General features: G+C 42.0%; 1 protein-coding gene across 1 annotated transcript; it reads right to left on the bottom strand.

Moving 5' to 3' along the window:
* Positions 1 to 7108: 7108 nt before the first annotated feature.
* On the bottom strand, positions 7109 to 14880 carry LOC126561476 (heterogeneous nuclear ribonucleoprotein U-like protein 2). Its single transcript, XM_050217648.1, has 10 exons — positions 14382 to 14880; positions 13053 to 13865; positions 12013 to 12977; positions 11810 to 11932; positions 11176 to 11304; positions 10922 to 11093; positions 10354 to 10837; positions 10184 to 10287; positions 9999 to 10105; positions 7109 to 7266 (listed from the first exon to the last, which is right to left on the bottom strand). The coding sequence occupies exons 1-10, from the start codon at positions 14731 to 14733 to the stop codon at positions 7132 to 7134; spliced, it is 3384 nt and encodes a 1127-aa protein (XP_050073605.1). The 5' UTR covers positions 14734 to 14880; the 3' UTR covers positions 7109 to 7131.
* Between the last annotated feature and the right edge of the window lie 3445 nt (positions 14881 to 18325).

The following is an 18325-nucleotide window of genomic DNA, read 5'->3' as shown; positions in this document are numbered from 1 at the left end:
AAGAATACCACCTAGTGCATATGCCGGATGTTGTGTGTTGAAGCACATTAAGTTCCTACAAAGGATTACCAATTTTCTTGTGTTAATTTGCCCACTATGGCGCCCAGCGCCAATAGCTGTCTATCGCGTGGTTAGGTCGCACGTAACTGACCATCAAAAGCATCCTAAAATTGACTGATAAGGCAGAAGGAACACAGAGCCGCACAGGTAACTGGTTCGTTGTGCGAATGGTCCAGCACCGGCGGACCGGGACCCGATTTTTGACCCAAGCGACAGCAAAGCAACAGAGCAGAGCAAACAAACAAAACAAAAAAAAAAACGGTACAAACAAATAAAAATCGCAAAGACACAGACACACACACACACACACACACACACACATACGCAACACAATGGGTAAAGCAAATAAACAAATAAACATTACACACGTATGGTGAATCTCTCTTTAAATCTCTCGATGGTGTTCGCGGTCGGTATCGCCAGTAGCAATGAAATATTTTAGAACATTTCTAACTAGATTCGGTTTAATTTGATGTATCTGTGCGTATGTGTGTGTGTGTGTGTGTGTGTGTGTGTGTGTGTGTGTGTGTGTGTGGCTGGTGTATGGATGTATGTATGCACGTGTGTGTGTGTGTCTGTGGCCAAGAACCATGGGGGCAAAGTTGCGAAAAAAGCGGGAAACTAACAAAACAAATATTAATAATATAAAACGATCCGTCGTCTTACGTCATCCATCGTCCAGAAAGCGAGCAGTAGTTGTTGATTTGTTAAATTAAATTAAAAAGAAAACTGTCAGTACTGTGAGCAAGAAGCATATAAATACTGACAAATTATAAATCTAGAAACACACACACACACACACCGAAAACCCACTTGTAAAGAGAACAGAGCAAAGCGTATAAGTTAAAACTTGAAACTTAAAAAAGTGTGAAACCAACCAGCGTTGATGTTTAAGGGCAGTATGTGTACCTTTATTATTACCATAAAAATATACATATATATATACATACATGTACGAAAATAAAGTGAAGCTAAATATTTTTAAAACAACAACAACTTAACAGAAGGCAGGTTCGCCCAATAACGGTTGACCGCCTGTGGAAGAATGTTTGGGTTTTTTGTCTAACACATTTTAAAATACATTGTAATGACATAGGAAAAAGGTACCGGGAACCTGTCGGAATGGGTTCGTAAGGTTTGTTAGATTGTGTTTTTGTTTTGTTTCTGTGTTTTTGTGGTAAAATAGTCTAAACCTGGTTATCAGACAAGGTGAAAACCGAGGGGGAGAGAGAGAGAGAGAGAGAGAGAGACAGGAAATAATATCCGAAATCTGTAAATGATCAGCAAAAAGATAGGATGAGAAAGGTGTGCACGATAGAGGAGTGGATAAGGATACGATGACAAAGACAAAGCTGGTGGTAGAATGCAAAACACGGTTAGGAAATTCAACTAATACAATAATTTTATTATGTGGTCTGTGAATGTGATCTATATTTAAAAAAAGAGAGAGAAAAAGGAAAAAGTAACAGCAAACCGTAGAGTACTAAATAAGTAGATGTTATTTATAAGAGCGACATTTCAAGCAAAACTGAAACAGATCGAAACAGATAAGCATACAGATCAGACAAAGAAGGCCAACAGGCAGTTTAATAGTGTGAACATGATAAAGGACAAGTTACACATGGGTTTAACCTAATAGCCGAATAAAGCAAACAGACAAACACACACAGGCGCGATGCTGATATCATCCATAGCAACAACTACCATCTTATCATCATCAGTTCGCTGTTGACGGGTTTATATACATTGTAAAGAAGTGTTAAAACGAAAGGCGAAAGCAGAGTGCATGTTGACGAAAAGCTTAGAGCACAAGAGTAAAAAACGAAACAAACAAAGAAAAAAAACAATGGAAAACCTGCATTGCACTAACAACGTGAAGTCAGAAGTGTAAACTAAAAACAAAGTGAAACAAGAGCAACAGAAGAAAAACAAACATATTAAATAATCTGGTTATACGAGATGCAGCTTGCTGAATAGCATTTAATAATCTCAATAAACTCGTTCATTGTGTAACTGAAAGCAGCCAAGCATATTTTCATGTGTTTTTTCTCCTTTGTTTATATGTGCTGTTGTTCTATTGATAAACGCGACAAGTAGGGGAAGACATTGGGAAGCATCTTCTAGGAGTCAATCGTTGATTTGAGACTCTTTTTGATAGACTCCACTTGTTCCAGCCAACGAACTCGCTGTGCTCCTCTACGCCTCGTGCCGAACGGGTCGCTGACGAGCACCTTCTTGGTGGGGCATGAATCCGGCTCATTCTCCTTCGCCACACGCCCTGCTCGCACACACCGCCAAAGATAGTCCTTAGCACCCGCCGTTCGAAAATGGCGAGTGCATCGGTAGAGGACTACCGGACGTATCAAGGTAAGGTAAATCGTGCATTTCGTGTGTTGTTGGAGTCTTCTGGATCGCAGGAGTTTGTGGAGTCCGTAGTAGACGCGATTCCCCTGAACAATGCGCCTTCGGATTTCGCTGCTTTCGTTGTTGTCCGATGTTACGATCGTACCAAGGTAGCAGAACTTCTCTTCCACCTCGAGATCGTCGCCGTCAACTGATACTCTGCTTCCGAGCCGGGCTCTATCACGGTCAGAGGCGGCCGGCAAGCAGGTATTTTCAGCAGTTGTCCGTCCGATGATGTCGATGTCATCCGCGAAGCCAAGGAATTGAAGAGATCGGGTGAAAATCGGGCCCCGGATGTCGAAGCTCGCGCTTCGCATGACACCCTCCAGATGTTGAACAACAAACAGGAGAGTCCGTCTCCTTGCCTCAGACCCGGGTGGGATTCGAACGTTTCCGACAGCATGCTTGAAACTCTCACCTTGCATTGCACCCCGTCCATAGTGACTTATAGCAGCCGTATCAGCTTCCCAGGAAATCCGTACTGCTGCATGGTGTTCCATAGTTCGATCCGATCTATGGTATCGTAGGCCGCCTTGAAGTCAATGAACAGGTGGTGCGTAGGGATCTGGTGCTCCCGGCATTTTTGGAGGATCTGCCGTAGAGTAAAGATTTGGTCGGTTATCGATTTGCCTCCAATAAATTCAGCTTGGTAGCTTCCGACGAAATCTGTAGCAACATCCTGTAGAACTTGCGAGTTGCTCGTCCGACTCTTCGAAACTCCGCTTCTTGACCTTGAAGAGCCGGATCTGCTGTCTGTCCTCTGTCGTTTGTAGTGTTCTACGTTCTGCTCGCATGCTCGCTACATCAGCTTGCCTCAGCCGGTCTAGGTTGAGCCTTGGGGTAGGCTGAAAGCGCAGCTTATTGGCGACGCAAAGTTTTTGGCGCAACTTAACCAATACCAGGAAATTATCTGAGTCGACGTTTGCTCCTCTATTGGTCCTTACGTCGACGATATCCGAGAAGTGCCTTCCATCGATAAGAACGTGGTCAATCTTGGAATATGTGTGCTGTGGTGATCTCCAGGTGTAACTGAAGCGAGATGCGTGCTGGAAGAAGATGCTGCGAATGGTCATGTGTTTGAATGGTCACATCAGACGAATACTAGTTTGTCAAATTTTAGAGAAGCTAATTGTTTTAGCTGTTTGCGGCCCGTTTATGTCTCGAAAAGACAATGACGAACTTGATGATGATTGTGCAACGAATTTGACTCGCCAGATCTTCCGATTGGAGCGTTCTAGATCGTGAGCCGGAAACAAAGATACTATATGTATCTTAAGTAAGATATTTGTCAATATACACCTTTAACAGCAAAACATTTCGTTTAAGTATCTGTGGAATATATCATTCGCCAGATACATTGTGTCCAGCAAAGACAGGGACAGCAAAGAAAACTGCCAATTGTACAAAATAGTATAATCTTTTCTTATCATCAACCAGCATTGATTTTGTCAGTAAAAAAATCTGTCTGTTGTTAAAGATGATTTCACATATCGTGTGTTGTTGGAGTCGTTGAGTTTGTAGAGTTGGCAGAAGTTGTCGCGGTCAAACGATACTCCGCTTCTAAGTCGAGCTATATCACGGCCACAGCCCCCGACAAGCTGATAATTTATGTTAGTCGCATTGATCTTCAATTCAATCCAACTCAGATGTATGTCAGATGATGTAGGTTATCATCTGATCATCTGTTATTATCCACGAAGCCAAGGGATTGAAGAGATCGTTTGAAAAACGTGCCCCGGATATCCAAGTCCGTGCTTCGCATGACACCTTTCAGAGTCGGTCTGGTCTAAACGCTCTTACCGGCTTCTTCCGTGAAAATAAATGATTGAGTTGAATTATGCGGGCCTTTTAGGGATCAATGATCAGTTTTCGAATTTTAACCGGGATTGTGATGTGTGAAATGACCATTCTTCTGGAGAAAACACTTATAATATGAAATTTTGTAAGGCAGGTAATCGCATATTTGTTTTTATTTTTGTTGAAAACACCTAAAAAAGTTGATGACTTTTTTAGTAGAAACAATTTGATCGAAAAAAGTTGTAGGTTTTTCCTATGACTCGTATCGTTCACAGAGTTGCAAACGAAATGAAAATTGTATAAACTCTCTCTCTCTCTCTCTCTCTCTCTCTCTCTCTCTCTCTCTCTCTCTCTCTCTCTCTACATTAGTTGCACCAAGGTTTTATCCTTCATGTTAAATTTTGTATATTTATCAAACATCAGAACATGATTCTGGCTGGTGCTATTCCGCACGAATGGGTCAAGAAACGGGCAACAACATATTTGCTTACGCTCCAAAGCACGCCCCAATATACGCCGCCCCACATTGATTGTATGCATAAGATGTGTGTGTGTGTGTGTGGGTGTGCACAGTGCGCTAAAGACCTGATAGCTAACATAATTTGTTTTCCGAAACAATAACGCCAATGCTACCCGAGCACATATGGTCTGGTATGGTGCCGCCGAACGTCGGTAATGGCGTTAGAGTGTATACAAGATTTGCAAAGAGGATCAATTTAACACATTCAACCCATATTCTCGCACGTGTATCGTACCATCCAGTCGGGAAGGAAGGTTCATATGGGTCAGAAAGCGAATTATTTTCGGCCTGAGCATCTTGATTGAGACAACAAGAAGCATAAAACGCAGCCAATGTAGTATTTGTAGCATTGATTCATGCCGTTGGTGCGGGGTGTCGAAACGGACACTGTTGTCTCTATAAAGAAGAGAAAAAATTCCTTTGATTTTTTGTTAGTTTTTAGACGATGTGCTATTTTCTTTTGATGAATTAGATTTACTTCATAATTACTTGGAGGTTTGAAGTTTTTACAAAATGTTAACATCTTGTTTCTTTTGACTGGAATAACATATAGAGTAGTATTAATTGATCTGAGGTAAAAATATGTTCAAAGATACGGAAATGATCATTTGCACACCCTAGGAAATATCAATATTGATGACATTGGCTACATTAGCAGCCATCCGCACATCCCCCTCTTGAAGACTTTACTTCCAGTCTATCATCAATCTTCCTCCTAACTTCCAATGAAGTTAGAAAACGTTTAAGATCACATAATTTCGGATCACCTTTCAATACACAGCACAACAACTCCGTGGGTGCCGAATTAGCGTATGGACAGTTTTCATTTATTTGTACCTTAAGTATAGACAGTAGAGATAGCGACAGAGTTGGGTGTTGAGAGGGTTTGTTTTTAGTTGTGTATCTGTTTTTGTTGTTGTACTGCAATGTCAGTAAATGGCAATAAAAAGGGGTTTTTTCTTATCTTTTGCAGAACATGTCCGTTCCGTATTTTTTGTTTTGTTTTTGTTTAGCTTTTGTTTATCTTTGCAAACCTTTTGCAAACAATCTAGTACTAATTTTAGCATTTCATTTATGAACTCTTTATTACACATGGGTTTGTCATTCGTAACCTTAGATACTTGTAAGAATGAATTTAATTTAATGGGTTAACCGCACGCCAAATTTATAGAGTGTTACTCGTATGGATGATACAATCGTGTTGTCTGGGTAGTACACAACGCATTTCTCGCTTTATCCTTATATTTATGCCGTTCCATTCAATCATGACAAGTCTAAAGACTCAGTACCATGGTAAAGTAGTACCATGGTAAAGTAAGTGACCTGTCGTCGTCTGTGACCATTTTCCCTTTCAATACTATCTCTTACATTGTTAAACAGACGCCAAGATGTACGGTGAAGGCATGAAAAGTGGAAAACAAAATGTATGAACTAAACATGCCCGAACGAGCATCTCTCGCTGGATAATGTTATTTTCTAAACCGCTTAATGTTTCCGAACGTACCCTCCTCTCATTCATGCTCTCGTTGGGGTTCACTGTAGCACCATCTACTAGCGCTGTACAATAAAATCTTATTATTACTCAGTTTTTCAAAAAAAAAAAAGATTGGTTTAAAGCAAAGAATACAGCACTTAAAAAAGGAAATCGATCGGAAATATACAAACGAAATGACTTCTTCTTGAAAAGCAGGAACTAAAAGAAGACAAAAAAGGAAAGTTTCAAATAAAAACATAAAAGAAAGTTCAAAATCTCACTGCCATTCTATTTCCCTTGAGTGATTATTCTAAACAACCAAAAACTAAAAAAAAAAATCCGTCTGCCAGTATCCGTTTCTTACCGTACTAATGTTGAACATCGAGCTTTCTCTTAGGTATTGTAAAACAAACATATTACACATAAATTACCAGTGTCTCCACCGCCTGACTTTGCACACACACACGGCCGTTCTTTTACCTAGTTTATCGTAATTTCGTGCTGTTTAATTTATCTCACTACACCCATTGCCTAAACCATGTGAGAAAGTGGTACGTGTGTAGTGTCTTCCTTCCTTCTTATTGGTTTGTGTTTAGAGGTGCCTAACAGAACCTTCCTACAACCCTTATCACGTACGAATGCAATGTCATGTGTGGTAAAAGCAGTAGTTGTGATTTAAAGTGTGGTTTTTATCTCTGTGTGTGTATGTGTGTGGGTGAGAAAATTCATCTAAGTTACTAAATTCATTTACACTACGTTAAAGATAGGTCAGGTTCAATTGTAAAAATTATTTTTTTAAAAAACTCCTCCTGCAAAGAGCTGCTTCGGTAGTAAGGTTGATGATTTTCCTTTATCCCATACTATTGCAACCAGCGCCCTAACCCTTCGAATTGTAGTTTCCGTATGAGGAGGATTGATGCGCACTGTTGCCATACTGATTCCACTGGGACGAGGATGCAGCTGACCCATCCGCGCTACCACTATTCGGTGCGAGCAGGTTGTTCAGGTTGGACTGCAAAATAATAATAGAGGAAAAACAGTTGTTAATATCGTTCATTGCCATCACTGCCAACTTACGATAATAAGTAAAAGCGAACAAAAACAATAATGTTGATGGTAAGGTATGTCTTTATATGTTGCAAGGGATGTCATTAAGCCCATTCTACCGTATAGAGAAAGAGAGAGAGAGAGAGAGAGAGAGAGAGAGAGAGAGAGAGAGAGAGAGAACAGAGGAAGCAACCACCACTTTTAAAACATACTCCTGATCACACACACGCACGCACGCACACACATGTACACTCACACACGCAAAACACTTGAATTAACGGAAAACACTCTAACAGTACGTGAAAAGAAGCATGGCGTCTTGATCAACCAGATATAAATGATATGAGATGGTCCGCTCTGCTGTGCTTTTTGATCAATGTTAGTAGCAGCTAGGATCTTGATTTTATAACGCTTCAAGGAACTTATACAACGCATTGCACATAATAGATAAGATAACGAAACTAAACAGGCAAACATCAAAAGATACTGTATCACAACATGATCCTCTTACCTTCCACTGTCACGATGGACAGGAAGAAAGTTGGAGTCACAGGTTGACAGACATTTCATTGGTTGTTGGTGTGTTGAATTCTCTATTGCATATCAATACATATGCTCTCTTTATCTCTTCCATTCTCCTTCTTCGTTTCAAATAAGTAATCGGTAGAGCTCCCCTTTCACGCAATAGGTACACCGAAATAAATTGAGAAATTCAAGTTGACTGACTCTAGAGGGCTGGTGATGGTGACGGTGATGATGACGATGATGCTGATACTGATGAGGATGATGATGGTACGATGCGAGAGACTCGTGTGCTGTTGATTATGAAAAGCTCGTCTGGCGGAGATGTGTGAGATGAACACAGATACGGTTGAACATTGCAGTGTGTGCGGGGATGGTTATCATGTAATGTCCATATTCTCTACCTTTTACTCTGTTTTGTTTTACTTTACGAGTTCCGTGTGTCGTACGAAACCCTTCGCGACACATGCAAGATGTCGTCGTCGTTGGTCTTGATTGAAGGATAGCGTGAGGGAAGGTGAAGGGTGGAAAACTTAATGACGAGCTGAGCGCAGCTTTTATTTAACTAAAACAAAACGCAAATCCGCGAATGATGAAGTAGTAGTAGTAATAGTAGTAGCAGTAGTAATGGTTGTAGTAAACACGCATCTACATCTAATATAATAACACGCTAAAACAACGCTTCCATTCTCCATCGGTTTCGGTTGGATAGGATCATTCATTCGCTCAGTCAGTCAGTGTGTGGCGTGTTACACTATAACTATTAATCCTCGGGAGGGGGAGGGCACAGTTCAAAGCACTATGCGCGCGTGTATGCCTTCCTTCAGTGGCGTTAATGATCCTAAATGCACAGCAACATAGAGATGGACATTGTAGTACGCGCGTATATTTCGTCATTTAACATTCGGTAGCTGATGTGTTTGAATGTACACACAAACACATACGAATTGGCGGTTGTAGGGCGCATTTTGCAATGCGAAATTCGAGAAACATATCGTTCTAATAATGCTGATGTCTATATAATTTACATAATATCCCAGATTTTTGCAATGCTTTCCCACATATTTTTATAATCAATCCAACGGTTGATTAACGGTTTATGTTATATTTTTAAATCCGCATCACAGTTTTTTGACGAAACTTTGGAAATTCTTTTTAATCTAATTCGAAGCTACAATTCTTTTGAGAACAAAAAAATAACGAGGGCTTTGAGAATAAAACGTTCTTCACGAAAACTGATGATAGTTTTGACGAACAGAATATCTTTCTTTTTTCTCTTATCAGAAGCCGTAATCGGTTTGCGGTCTTGGCCTGCCGTAACATACCTTGTTACCGCTCACGGTTTTGCGCCATCGTCTGCCAATTCATTATTCCGGGTTTTCTGGCATCGCATCAATAGTATTACTCCATCTCAATATCGGCATATCATGACCCTTTTGTTCATGTTGTTCACGGGCTGGGTGATTTGGTGTCATTCTAAAGACATGACCAGCTTACCGGAGCTTCACGTGCCCAATTATGTACGTGTATGCAGATTGAGTACAGCATAAAAATTGTTATTATTCTAACGCTATTGTACAATTTTTTGTTCAAAATTCCACTGTATGATTGTGAATCCTTCAAAATACGTATGCGTATCCATTGAAGATGTGGTATCTTATCCATAAAATGTCATATAATAAATGTTGTGGAGAAAAATGGATAAGATCAAAAACGCTTTTTCCATAACCTAAAATTGCCTAAAGCAAATCGAAAATACGCGTTTTAGAAATCAATAATCCAAGGAAATTTTCCCTTACCCAAGCTTCGCCAGTCTAGATGGAAGATGATGTTAAGTATAAATACAACTTATATTTATTGCAACATTAGGAAAGCTTCAAAATCCCAAACACGATTTAAAAAATTATTTGGGAAGCCGACAACGAACTATGAGACGGATTCAACAATATCTAAGACAAAGATCAGCAAGATTACGTTGAGAAATCATGCAATATTTTTCAACGCTATCTATAGCAATCGTAAGCATTACCGATGTTTTAATTGTTACGTTAATTATTCATGTAAAAAAAAAAATCTAACCTACAACGCGCTTTGTATGTACATCCAAACATTCTTTGTCAGCGTTAAAAAAGAGCGAAACACTGAGGCCTGTAGTTTATGTTATCGATCACTCACCTGCCACCATAAGTACCAGGAATCCGAGCTGCCCGATTTAGGATAGCTATTGTTCCATTGCTGTGATTGCCCTCCTTGTGCATTCCACCCTGAACCATTGTTGTATCCTGCAATGCGAAACAATGTAATGCAAAGGTTACAAACTTTTAACAAAAAAAAAAAAAAACGGGCTGTTTAAAACTTACCCCGACGATCACGGCGACGTGCATCGTATCGGTTATTGGAATGATCCTGCTGCTGCTGCTGTTGATTGTAACCACGGTTGGAATATCCACGATCGTTGTAATATCTAGACAGAGACAAATACCGATTAGCATTCAATGCATTAATCTCCCCCCATCGGCTGCTTTCTTACCCTCCACCGCCTCCTCCACTGTTACGATTCCAGGAATCGTACCGATTTCCGCCACTACCGTAATTGCCACCACGATGTTGATGATGATCGTCCCGACGACCGTACCCATTTCCGCTTCGATAATCTCCAGAACGATGGTGTCCGTACTGACCGACTGCGTCGTTAGATTTGTTTCCACCGTAGCGGTTATATCCTCCGCCACTACCTCCCGCATTATTACCGTACCGATTCTTACCGTACTGCTGTCCACCACCCTGCGGACGATTATGATTCCAGCGAGAAGTGTAGTTGCTGTTGTTGGCGTTGTTGTTGTTGTTGTGCTTCTGCCGGTTCGATTGATTGGCACGGTTTCTTCGCGGTGGTAGCAATTTGCGCCCTTCTTCGTTCATCTTCTTAATCAACTCCTGTGCCTCCGTTTCCGCTAGCTCGGTATATACGATTTCCGTGTACCAGTTTTGTACTGACAATGGTACAAAAATGTTTGCTGTAATAACGAGACAGTCAGGTGATCAGCAACATGCTACATGTTTGGTCCGTTAGCTTTGGATCGCGTTACAAGTACACTTACCCTTCATTGTATTAAGAGTCGTTTCAGGTACTTCCTTGCCGTATTTGGCAACTTTTAGCTCATACCGTCGCTTATACTCCTCCAGATTCGGTACAACCGCCACCGCACGACGGGTCTTAAATCCACCGAAACCTTTCAGGCGGCGCTTCTGTTCCGATGCAAACACATTGGTCTATGGGAGAGAAGAAAAAAAACACAATTAAAGAGTTGTGTTATCAGTTTACCCACAAAAAATCATCACGTTATCCACATACCTGATCGATGAGGATGTGCCTTCGGCGCTTGCATGCTATTTCGATTAAGCGTGCCATGTTACGAGACAGTTGCTCAACGACTTTCTGCCATTGTGGAGTATTCGAAGGTTCTCGTGCCTTACCCAACACCTGTGCGGGAAAGTAAAACGGTTAATACGGAATTTAACAGCCCATAGAACAGGCACAAGAATAGTACAAACAAAGCATACATTACATTATTTTAGCTACGCTGTTTCAATTGATAACACTATTTCCAATCATTTTAAAACTTAGTCAGATTCGGCCCTTTTTTCATACTTTGACGATACCTTTGTTTCTCATACAAGGGTGAGTACTTAGATTGAATTTTTTTAGTTAAGGAGTTATTAAATATCCAAGCGTCTTGAGAAATAAATCGTAAATGCTAAACATAACACCAGAAAAGTGTCGAATCCAAGCCGATGACCATGATCAAGGTATGGAAACAGTGCAGAATCTGGCTGCTTTTCCCCAAGGGACCCAAACTAAACCAATTGAAAGTTGTTTTATCGATTGAAATAGCGTAGCTAATCTTTCTAATGGTTTTTCTATGGTCTGGTAAACATAGTAAATGTATCTCATATGCTTCCTTTCATCAGCAACGTTATTTGCTTACCTTCATATTCTCCAGTAAACTATCAATACTCAGTAATGTAAATGAACTTTCTGGATTTTCCTTCAGATAGTTTTGTACCCAGGTGGTTTTGCCACTACCCGGAAGTCCAATCATCATTACAAGCTGCAAGAAAACGAACAAAACCGTATGACAACCAACTCTGGGAGGCGCTAATAAACGCATCAGCGGATCAGCTTACTTACCTCGCAGCAATCCCTAGACGCTGGTCCCTTCAAGCCTTCGACAACGGAAGCTCCATCCTGCTTCACAAACGAATTCAAGAATTTAAACTCTTCGTCAAAAGGTACTCTTTCAGCAGCGGATTCATCTGTTTTGGAGGCCGTCGTACTTTCTGTTTCCTCCATTATTACATCCTGCTCTTCTTTAGCAGCATCATCCGCTTTTGTTTCTTCCTTAGCTGCATCATCCGCTTTTGTTTCTTCCTTAGCAGCATCAGACGCCTTTGTTTCGTCCTTCGCGGCATCATCCGCCTTTGTTTCTTCCTTCGCAGCACTTTCGTCTGCTGCCGGGTCCTTGGATACCGTTGATTCGGTGCTTTGTTTTGCATCTTTGTCTTCCGCTTCGGTTGCCGGTTTATCCGTGGAAGCTGATTTCTTCTCAGTCAAGGGAAAACCTTCTGCCACAGTGCCAAAGTTGACTTTAAACGCTAGATTTTTCGCATACACGTGCGGAAACAATGCTTTTCCGCTCAACGATTCTTTGTCGAATTCGAACGCATCTCCTTGCCGTACACGGTTTACTGTGAACAGCATCTGGCAGGGTGTCGTTTCCATATCCAGGTAAACGCCTACAACGTCGTTCTTGCCGAACGGTACACCGTACTGCTCGAAAGTGCCACCGACGACCTTCTTTCCGCAGCTGGAGTATCCGTAGGATAGCTCGGTTTCGCCAAGTTGCCGTTTGCTGTCCAGCAACGTGGACCAGCCTATTCGCATTTCCGGTGTTGGTGTTTCGCCTTCCGGTACCAACGGTGATTTGGTCGTTGGTTGCAGTTCTTCTGTTACTAATACCTCGTAGAACACTTTTCCACCAGTGACTCCATGGCTAGCACGAACACCGGCCCAAACTAAGCCAAATATACCGTCCGAAAGTGGCTTTGCAGATAGCAGATCTTTATCATCGATGGTCAAATTCAAATCGGAATCATCTGTAATAAGGAAACAAAGGAACAGTCATGATTTAAATGCTTCAGTCTCCATAAAAGTTATTTAATAGTACTTACACCAGCTTAGCGTGAAGGTATTTTCAGCTTCCGTCGGCAGCTGTGGCTCTACCTCTTCTGTGACGAATTCAATCACATTATTCTGAGCCTGTTGCTGAGCGGATTGCTTCTTTTCGGCTTTTGTAACGGCTGCTTTTGCTTTGTCGTTTGCACCTGTTTCCCCAGCGCTAGCGGTGGCAGGCTTCGGATCGGATTCACTAGTTGCCACAGTTGCCGGAGACTCTTCCGTTTCTACCTTCTTATTATCCTCTTTCGAGTCGTTCTCTGAGGACAGTTTTTCTGCCGCGACAGATTCTGTCGTATCAGCCACGGGCAACGTAACCTGCTCTTTGTCTGTGTTACATGCTTCAACCACTTCTACCGGCGGCACAACAGCTTCACACTCTTCAACCTCCATTGCGGATGGTACGGCTGCAGCCGGAGTTGGCTCGGGTACTTCCGCTTGTTCGGCAGGTTCTTGATGTGAAGGAGCGGCAGGTGCTTCGGCGTCGGATGCTATCTGCTGGTTGCTGGTATCGTCTTTTTGAGGTTGAGCTGCTTCAGGCGTAGGTTCAACAGTTACTAATCGCTGCTGATCAGTTGCTTCGACCGCTGGTTCCGGTTCTTCCTCTTGTACGGAAGCAAGATGCGGTGCCTCGCTTGTAGTTCGCTGCGGTGAAGGCGATTTTGTCATGGAGCGCGATCGACCTCGCTTTCGAGCACTTCCCATAAGCGATGCGTGTGGGTTTTCCGCTGAACTGTTGGGCGGAGAAGGCGATCGTGTCATGGAACGTCTGGTGCTACGTCGCCGGACCGGTGTTTCCACTCGCTTACCTAAAAGCAGAAATATTTTTCATTTTTAATTTGTTAATTTTTCTCATATTTTGGTTGCATTATCGTGTCGTTTTTATTCAACAATAAAACATAAAACATAAAAATATTAGAAATGAAGCGAAGATAACTACGAACATAACAAAACAAGCCAATCGAGGCGCCTATTCCGTGCGTTGAATTGTTTACACGTATGTTCCGATTCTTATTCCCGCAACATTTGTACACACCGCGAAATGAGTACAAACTTCGCCTACTTCGCCAGCAACCGTGTTAACGCACACTTTCTCCGACACCAAAGAGACACGAGGGCGCTTTAAAAATTGCACTGGTGTGTGTGTAGTGTGAGCGAGAGCGAGATGGACGATTGGACGCGCAAGCGGGAACGAGCAACTTTTTCCCTTCACAAACAAAATGGCGCGCTATCCGCGCACAGCTCTGATTACACACCAGGGAACGGAGAATACGCGCTAACTGCATGTATGTTTTAGCTATCGATCCCATTTCCACAATACTCACTTGACATGGATAAATCCTCAATCGTCTGCTCTTGAGGCTGTTGTTCAGCAACGGGAGCATTTTGCTGTTGAAGCTGCTGCTGAAGCTGTTGCTGTTGAATAAAAAGCTGCTGCTGGGCGTGCAATTGCTGCTGCGCTTGCAGTTGCTGTTGCAGTAGCAGTTGTTGTTGATGCTGCTGCTGTGCCAGATACTGTTGTTGACTGTTTAAATCGACGTTGGCGGACGCGTTGGTTTCGCGTTCGATCGCCTCCTTCAAGCGCTCCAGTAGCACCGCTTTCACTCCTTTGGTATCCAAATTTCTCGCCGCCAGCTCGGCCTTTAGGTCGGCCACCTTGAGTTTGGCAAAATCCATTGCTGGGCGTCTTTGCTTCGCAAGAAAACCGAGACACTGTACGGAAACCGAGGGAAAGGATGCTTTTACGAGCAAAAAACTTGGCTCAGATAAACTTATTTGCAAAATCCAAACCACGCACACTGATCAAAGTGTGTAGAACTGAACTTTTTTCTTTTCCTTCTCTGACAGCTCCGAATGACATCTGTCACGACGCTATTTGGTTAGATTTACTGCATCCCATAGTGCATATACGACATTTGAACGAACGCAGCCAATTTTCAAAAAAAGGCTGCGTTCATCCAACTATTCGATTCGATAACCAACGGAACAAGAGTCCACAGTATTCATGAAACATTTAGCAGTAAAATTAAATTTTTACTTATTACACTTTGGGGGTCGTTCTTTCTAAGTTCGTTGTCAGGTCCAAACTCCCCGCAGTCCGCTTAGTCCGCTTTCTGTAAAATCCGGTTTTGCCTTCGGCTATTGAAAAAGAAAATATCTTACCAAAGCACGATCACTCTTGAACCGAGTACAATGGCGGACATAAAATGAAGTAAAAAATACAAGATAAACATACTCTTAAACTCTGACTTTGACTCTGATAAAAAAAAACAATTAAAATTCGCAGCCCCAAGCATCTGCTTAGTTTGCTTATACTATGATCTCCTGTTCCTGCTCCTGCGCATCCGTGACCGTCTCGCTCGACTGCCGGAGATCAAGAGAGTGATTCGGTCTTGAGATTGCGCTGAGAATCTTCTCAGAGTTCCATGTTGAGTTCCAGCACGTGGAAGCCCGAGCAATCGCTCATCCTTATTTCCGTACATCCTCGGCTCGGCCATAACACTACGGTTGAGTAGCTTACCCAATTGATCAATCAGCTGTGCTGCTGATGGTTTGTCTGATTAGCCAATGAACGATGAGAATGAGATGAGAATTACACTTCAATGATTATGTCTTCTAACAGCATGATAACGTTATCTTCCATTGCATCTATATAATTCTTAATCATTTAGTGTTTTATACTCAATGTTGCTGGAATAACGTTACCATAACTCCAAAATGGTTTGTGCCAGGGAGATTGGTTGTTTGAAGTTATCTACCATGATCATATCCGATCAATACTTCAATACGTTTGGAACTTAGATAATTTTGGCAGGATTATTTTTCCGTAGATTCATTTTCCTTAGGGGAATAGGTGGAATTTATGCGGCGAAGTTAATTGCTCCGTGTTACTTTTCATAGACATTTAAAAGTCCTCCGAACACAATAAGATGACCTTGAAAGTGGAAAGGATCGATGGATCGATAAAAAATGTTCTATCGATGGCAGAGGAACCAACCGGATAGCGATGGCGGATAACCCAGGGGCGGAGTCCTGATCCCACCGATCAGGAGGCCCTCGACGATCAAGAATCGCTGGAGAATGGAGCTTCACCGGCTAGGGAAGCCTCACCGACTAGAGAATCCCTATTGATGTAGAACCATTGTATCACTAATGAAACCCTAGCACAGAGATGTCAAACATACGGCCCGCGGGCCGGATCCGGCCCTCGAGGTCTTTGAATCCGACCCGCAAAAGAATAACGAGAACATTGATTCCGGATAGATCGGACTGAGGTCGAGCCGAAAAAATTGAACAATAATTTGTATTTTTAGCATTTAGGAAACATCGGACATTACCACTGAATACCATTAATTTGAACAAAAATTTATACATAGAGAAAATTAATGAGCTGACAATAGAGTTAGAAAAGAGATTCGAAATATTTCAAAAACTTAATTTTGTGTTTTGGGATAAAACTTATTTATTTTAGACACGTTAAAACTTAACACTTAACACAACACAATAAAAAAGGGACAACGTTAACAACGGGTATCCAAGCCGCGCGCGCGTGCATTGTCCGTGCTGGGTGCCGGGTGCCGAGAGAAAGAAATCCTTTAATCCCCGCTTCGCTGAAGGATGCAACCGTCCGTGCGTGCGCGCGACCGAGACGACTATATCCGCTACACATAGGATGCTGTCAGTTCCCAGATAGCATCGAGTGTGCGGATAAGCTCTGGCCACAGCGTCTACAACACTTAAAGTAGAGTTCAGTATTATTCATTCACCGTTCCATTCCAAAGATCCCTCAATTGTTCCTGAAAAATATCAACTAGAACTCATAGATTTGCAAAATATACGAACATTAAAGAGAAATTTATTTTACTTGACGTGCATGAATTTTTCCCGTATTTGGTACCAAAATATCCTCAATGTTTGGTACAACATATGTTTGCGAACAGCTTTTTTCGGAAATGAATAAGAATAAAAACAAAATGCGTTCCTGATTATCACAAAATCATCTCAATAGTGTATTAAAAGTTGCTTGCACCCACACAATGAAACCTAATATTCAAAAGTTAAGAGAAAGCAGGTGTCAGGAAAATCATGCAGGTGTCAGGAAATTTATAATGTTAAACATTTACATACAGTATACAATACAATATAATTTAAAAGCTCTTTACTATTAATGATAACTTAAGTGATATTTTTAGATCTTACGGGCCCGTAAGATAATTTTTGTTAGCAAACAGGCCTGCAAGCCAAAATGAGTTTGACATCACTGCCCTAGCACAAAATGAATCATGTAATTGTTTAAAAAGCTGATAAATCTCTTACACACTTACCTATCAGAAGCTCTTAGCTGCAACAATCCTTGATCGTCTACCAATCCAACGCGGTCGTCTACGAATCCGTAATTCCGGCCATAGAGCTCGTCATTGTAGCGGAACCAACCATCGTCCTTCGACAATTATGGGGAAAAACTCATCATCAGAAGCATCATCTTCTCAAAAGCAGAAGAGAGAAGAGCATCATCTTCTCAAAAGCAGCTAAAATGGCTTCGCGATTAAGAGAGTTTAAATCCCGGTACCAAAGGTATTTGAGTACTGGGCCTATAAATGTGTCTGTAGGCCGCCATGGTGCATCGACTGATTGTTAGGACGGGTGGAAACTGGGTGTCATACACCCGGCGTTCAAAAAGGCATGTATTGTTCTATCTTCCGGGTCATCACAGTCCTGAATGCTGCCTATAAGATCCTGTCCCGAATACGATATACTTGCTTGTCGGAAGCTACCAAGTTGGATTTGTTGAAGACAAATCGACCACCGGCCAAATCTTTAATCTACCGCAGATCCTCTAGAAATTTCGTAAGCACCAGATCATTACGCACGATCCCTTCATTGTCTATGGAATACCATGCAGCACGGATTCCCTGGGACCCTGAGAGAAGACGGGGTGCAGTGCAAGGTAAGAGTGTTCGAATCTCACCAGGGTTTGAAACAAGGCGACGGAATCTCAGGGCACAGATTGGCTGTTCAACATCGCTCTTGAGGGTGTCATGCGAAGCGTGAGTTGTGACATCCGAAGCACAGGTTTCACCCGATCTCTTTGATTCCTTGGCTTTGCGGATGACATTGACATCATCGGACAGACATCTGCGGCGGTGTGCGAGGAGTACACCCGACTTAAACGCGAGGCTAATAGAATTGGATTGAGCATCAATGCTTCGAAGACAAAATACCTGCTTGCTGGAGGCTCTGACCGTGATAGAGCCCGTGTCGGAAGCAG

The sequence above is a fragment of the Anopheles maculipalpis genome, chromosome 3RL (assembly GCF_943734695.1).
Source record: "Anopheles maculipalpis chromosome 3RL, idAnoMacuDA_375_x, whole genome shotgun sequence".
Taxonomy (NCBI): domain Eukaryota; kingdom Metazoa; phylum Arthropoda; class Insecta; order Diptera; family Culicidae; genus Anopheles; species Anopheles maculipalpis.
The sequence above is the reverse complement of the archived record's forward strand: the minus strand, read 5'-3'. Positions and strand labels throughout refer to the sequence as shown.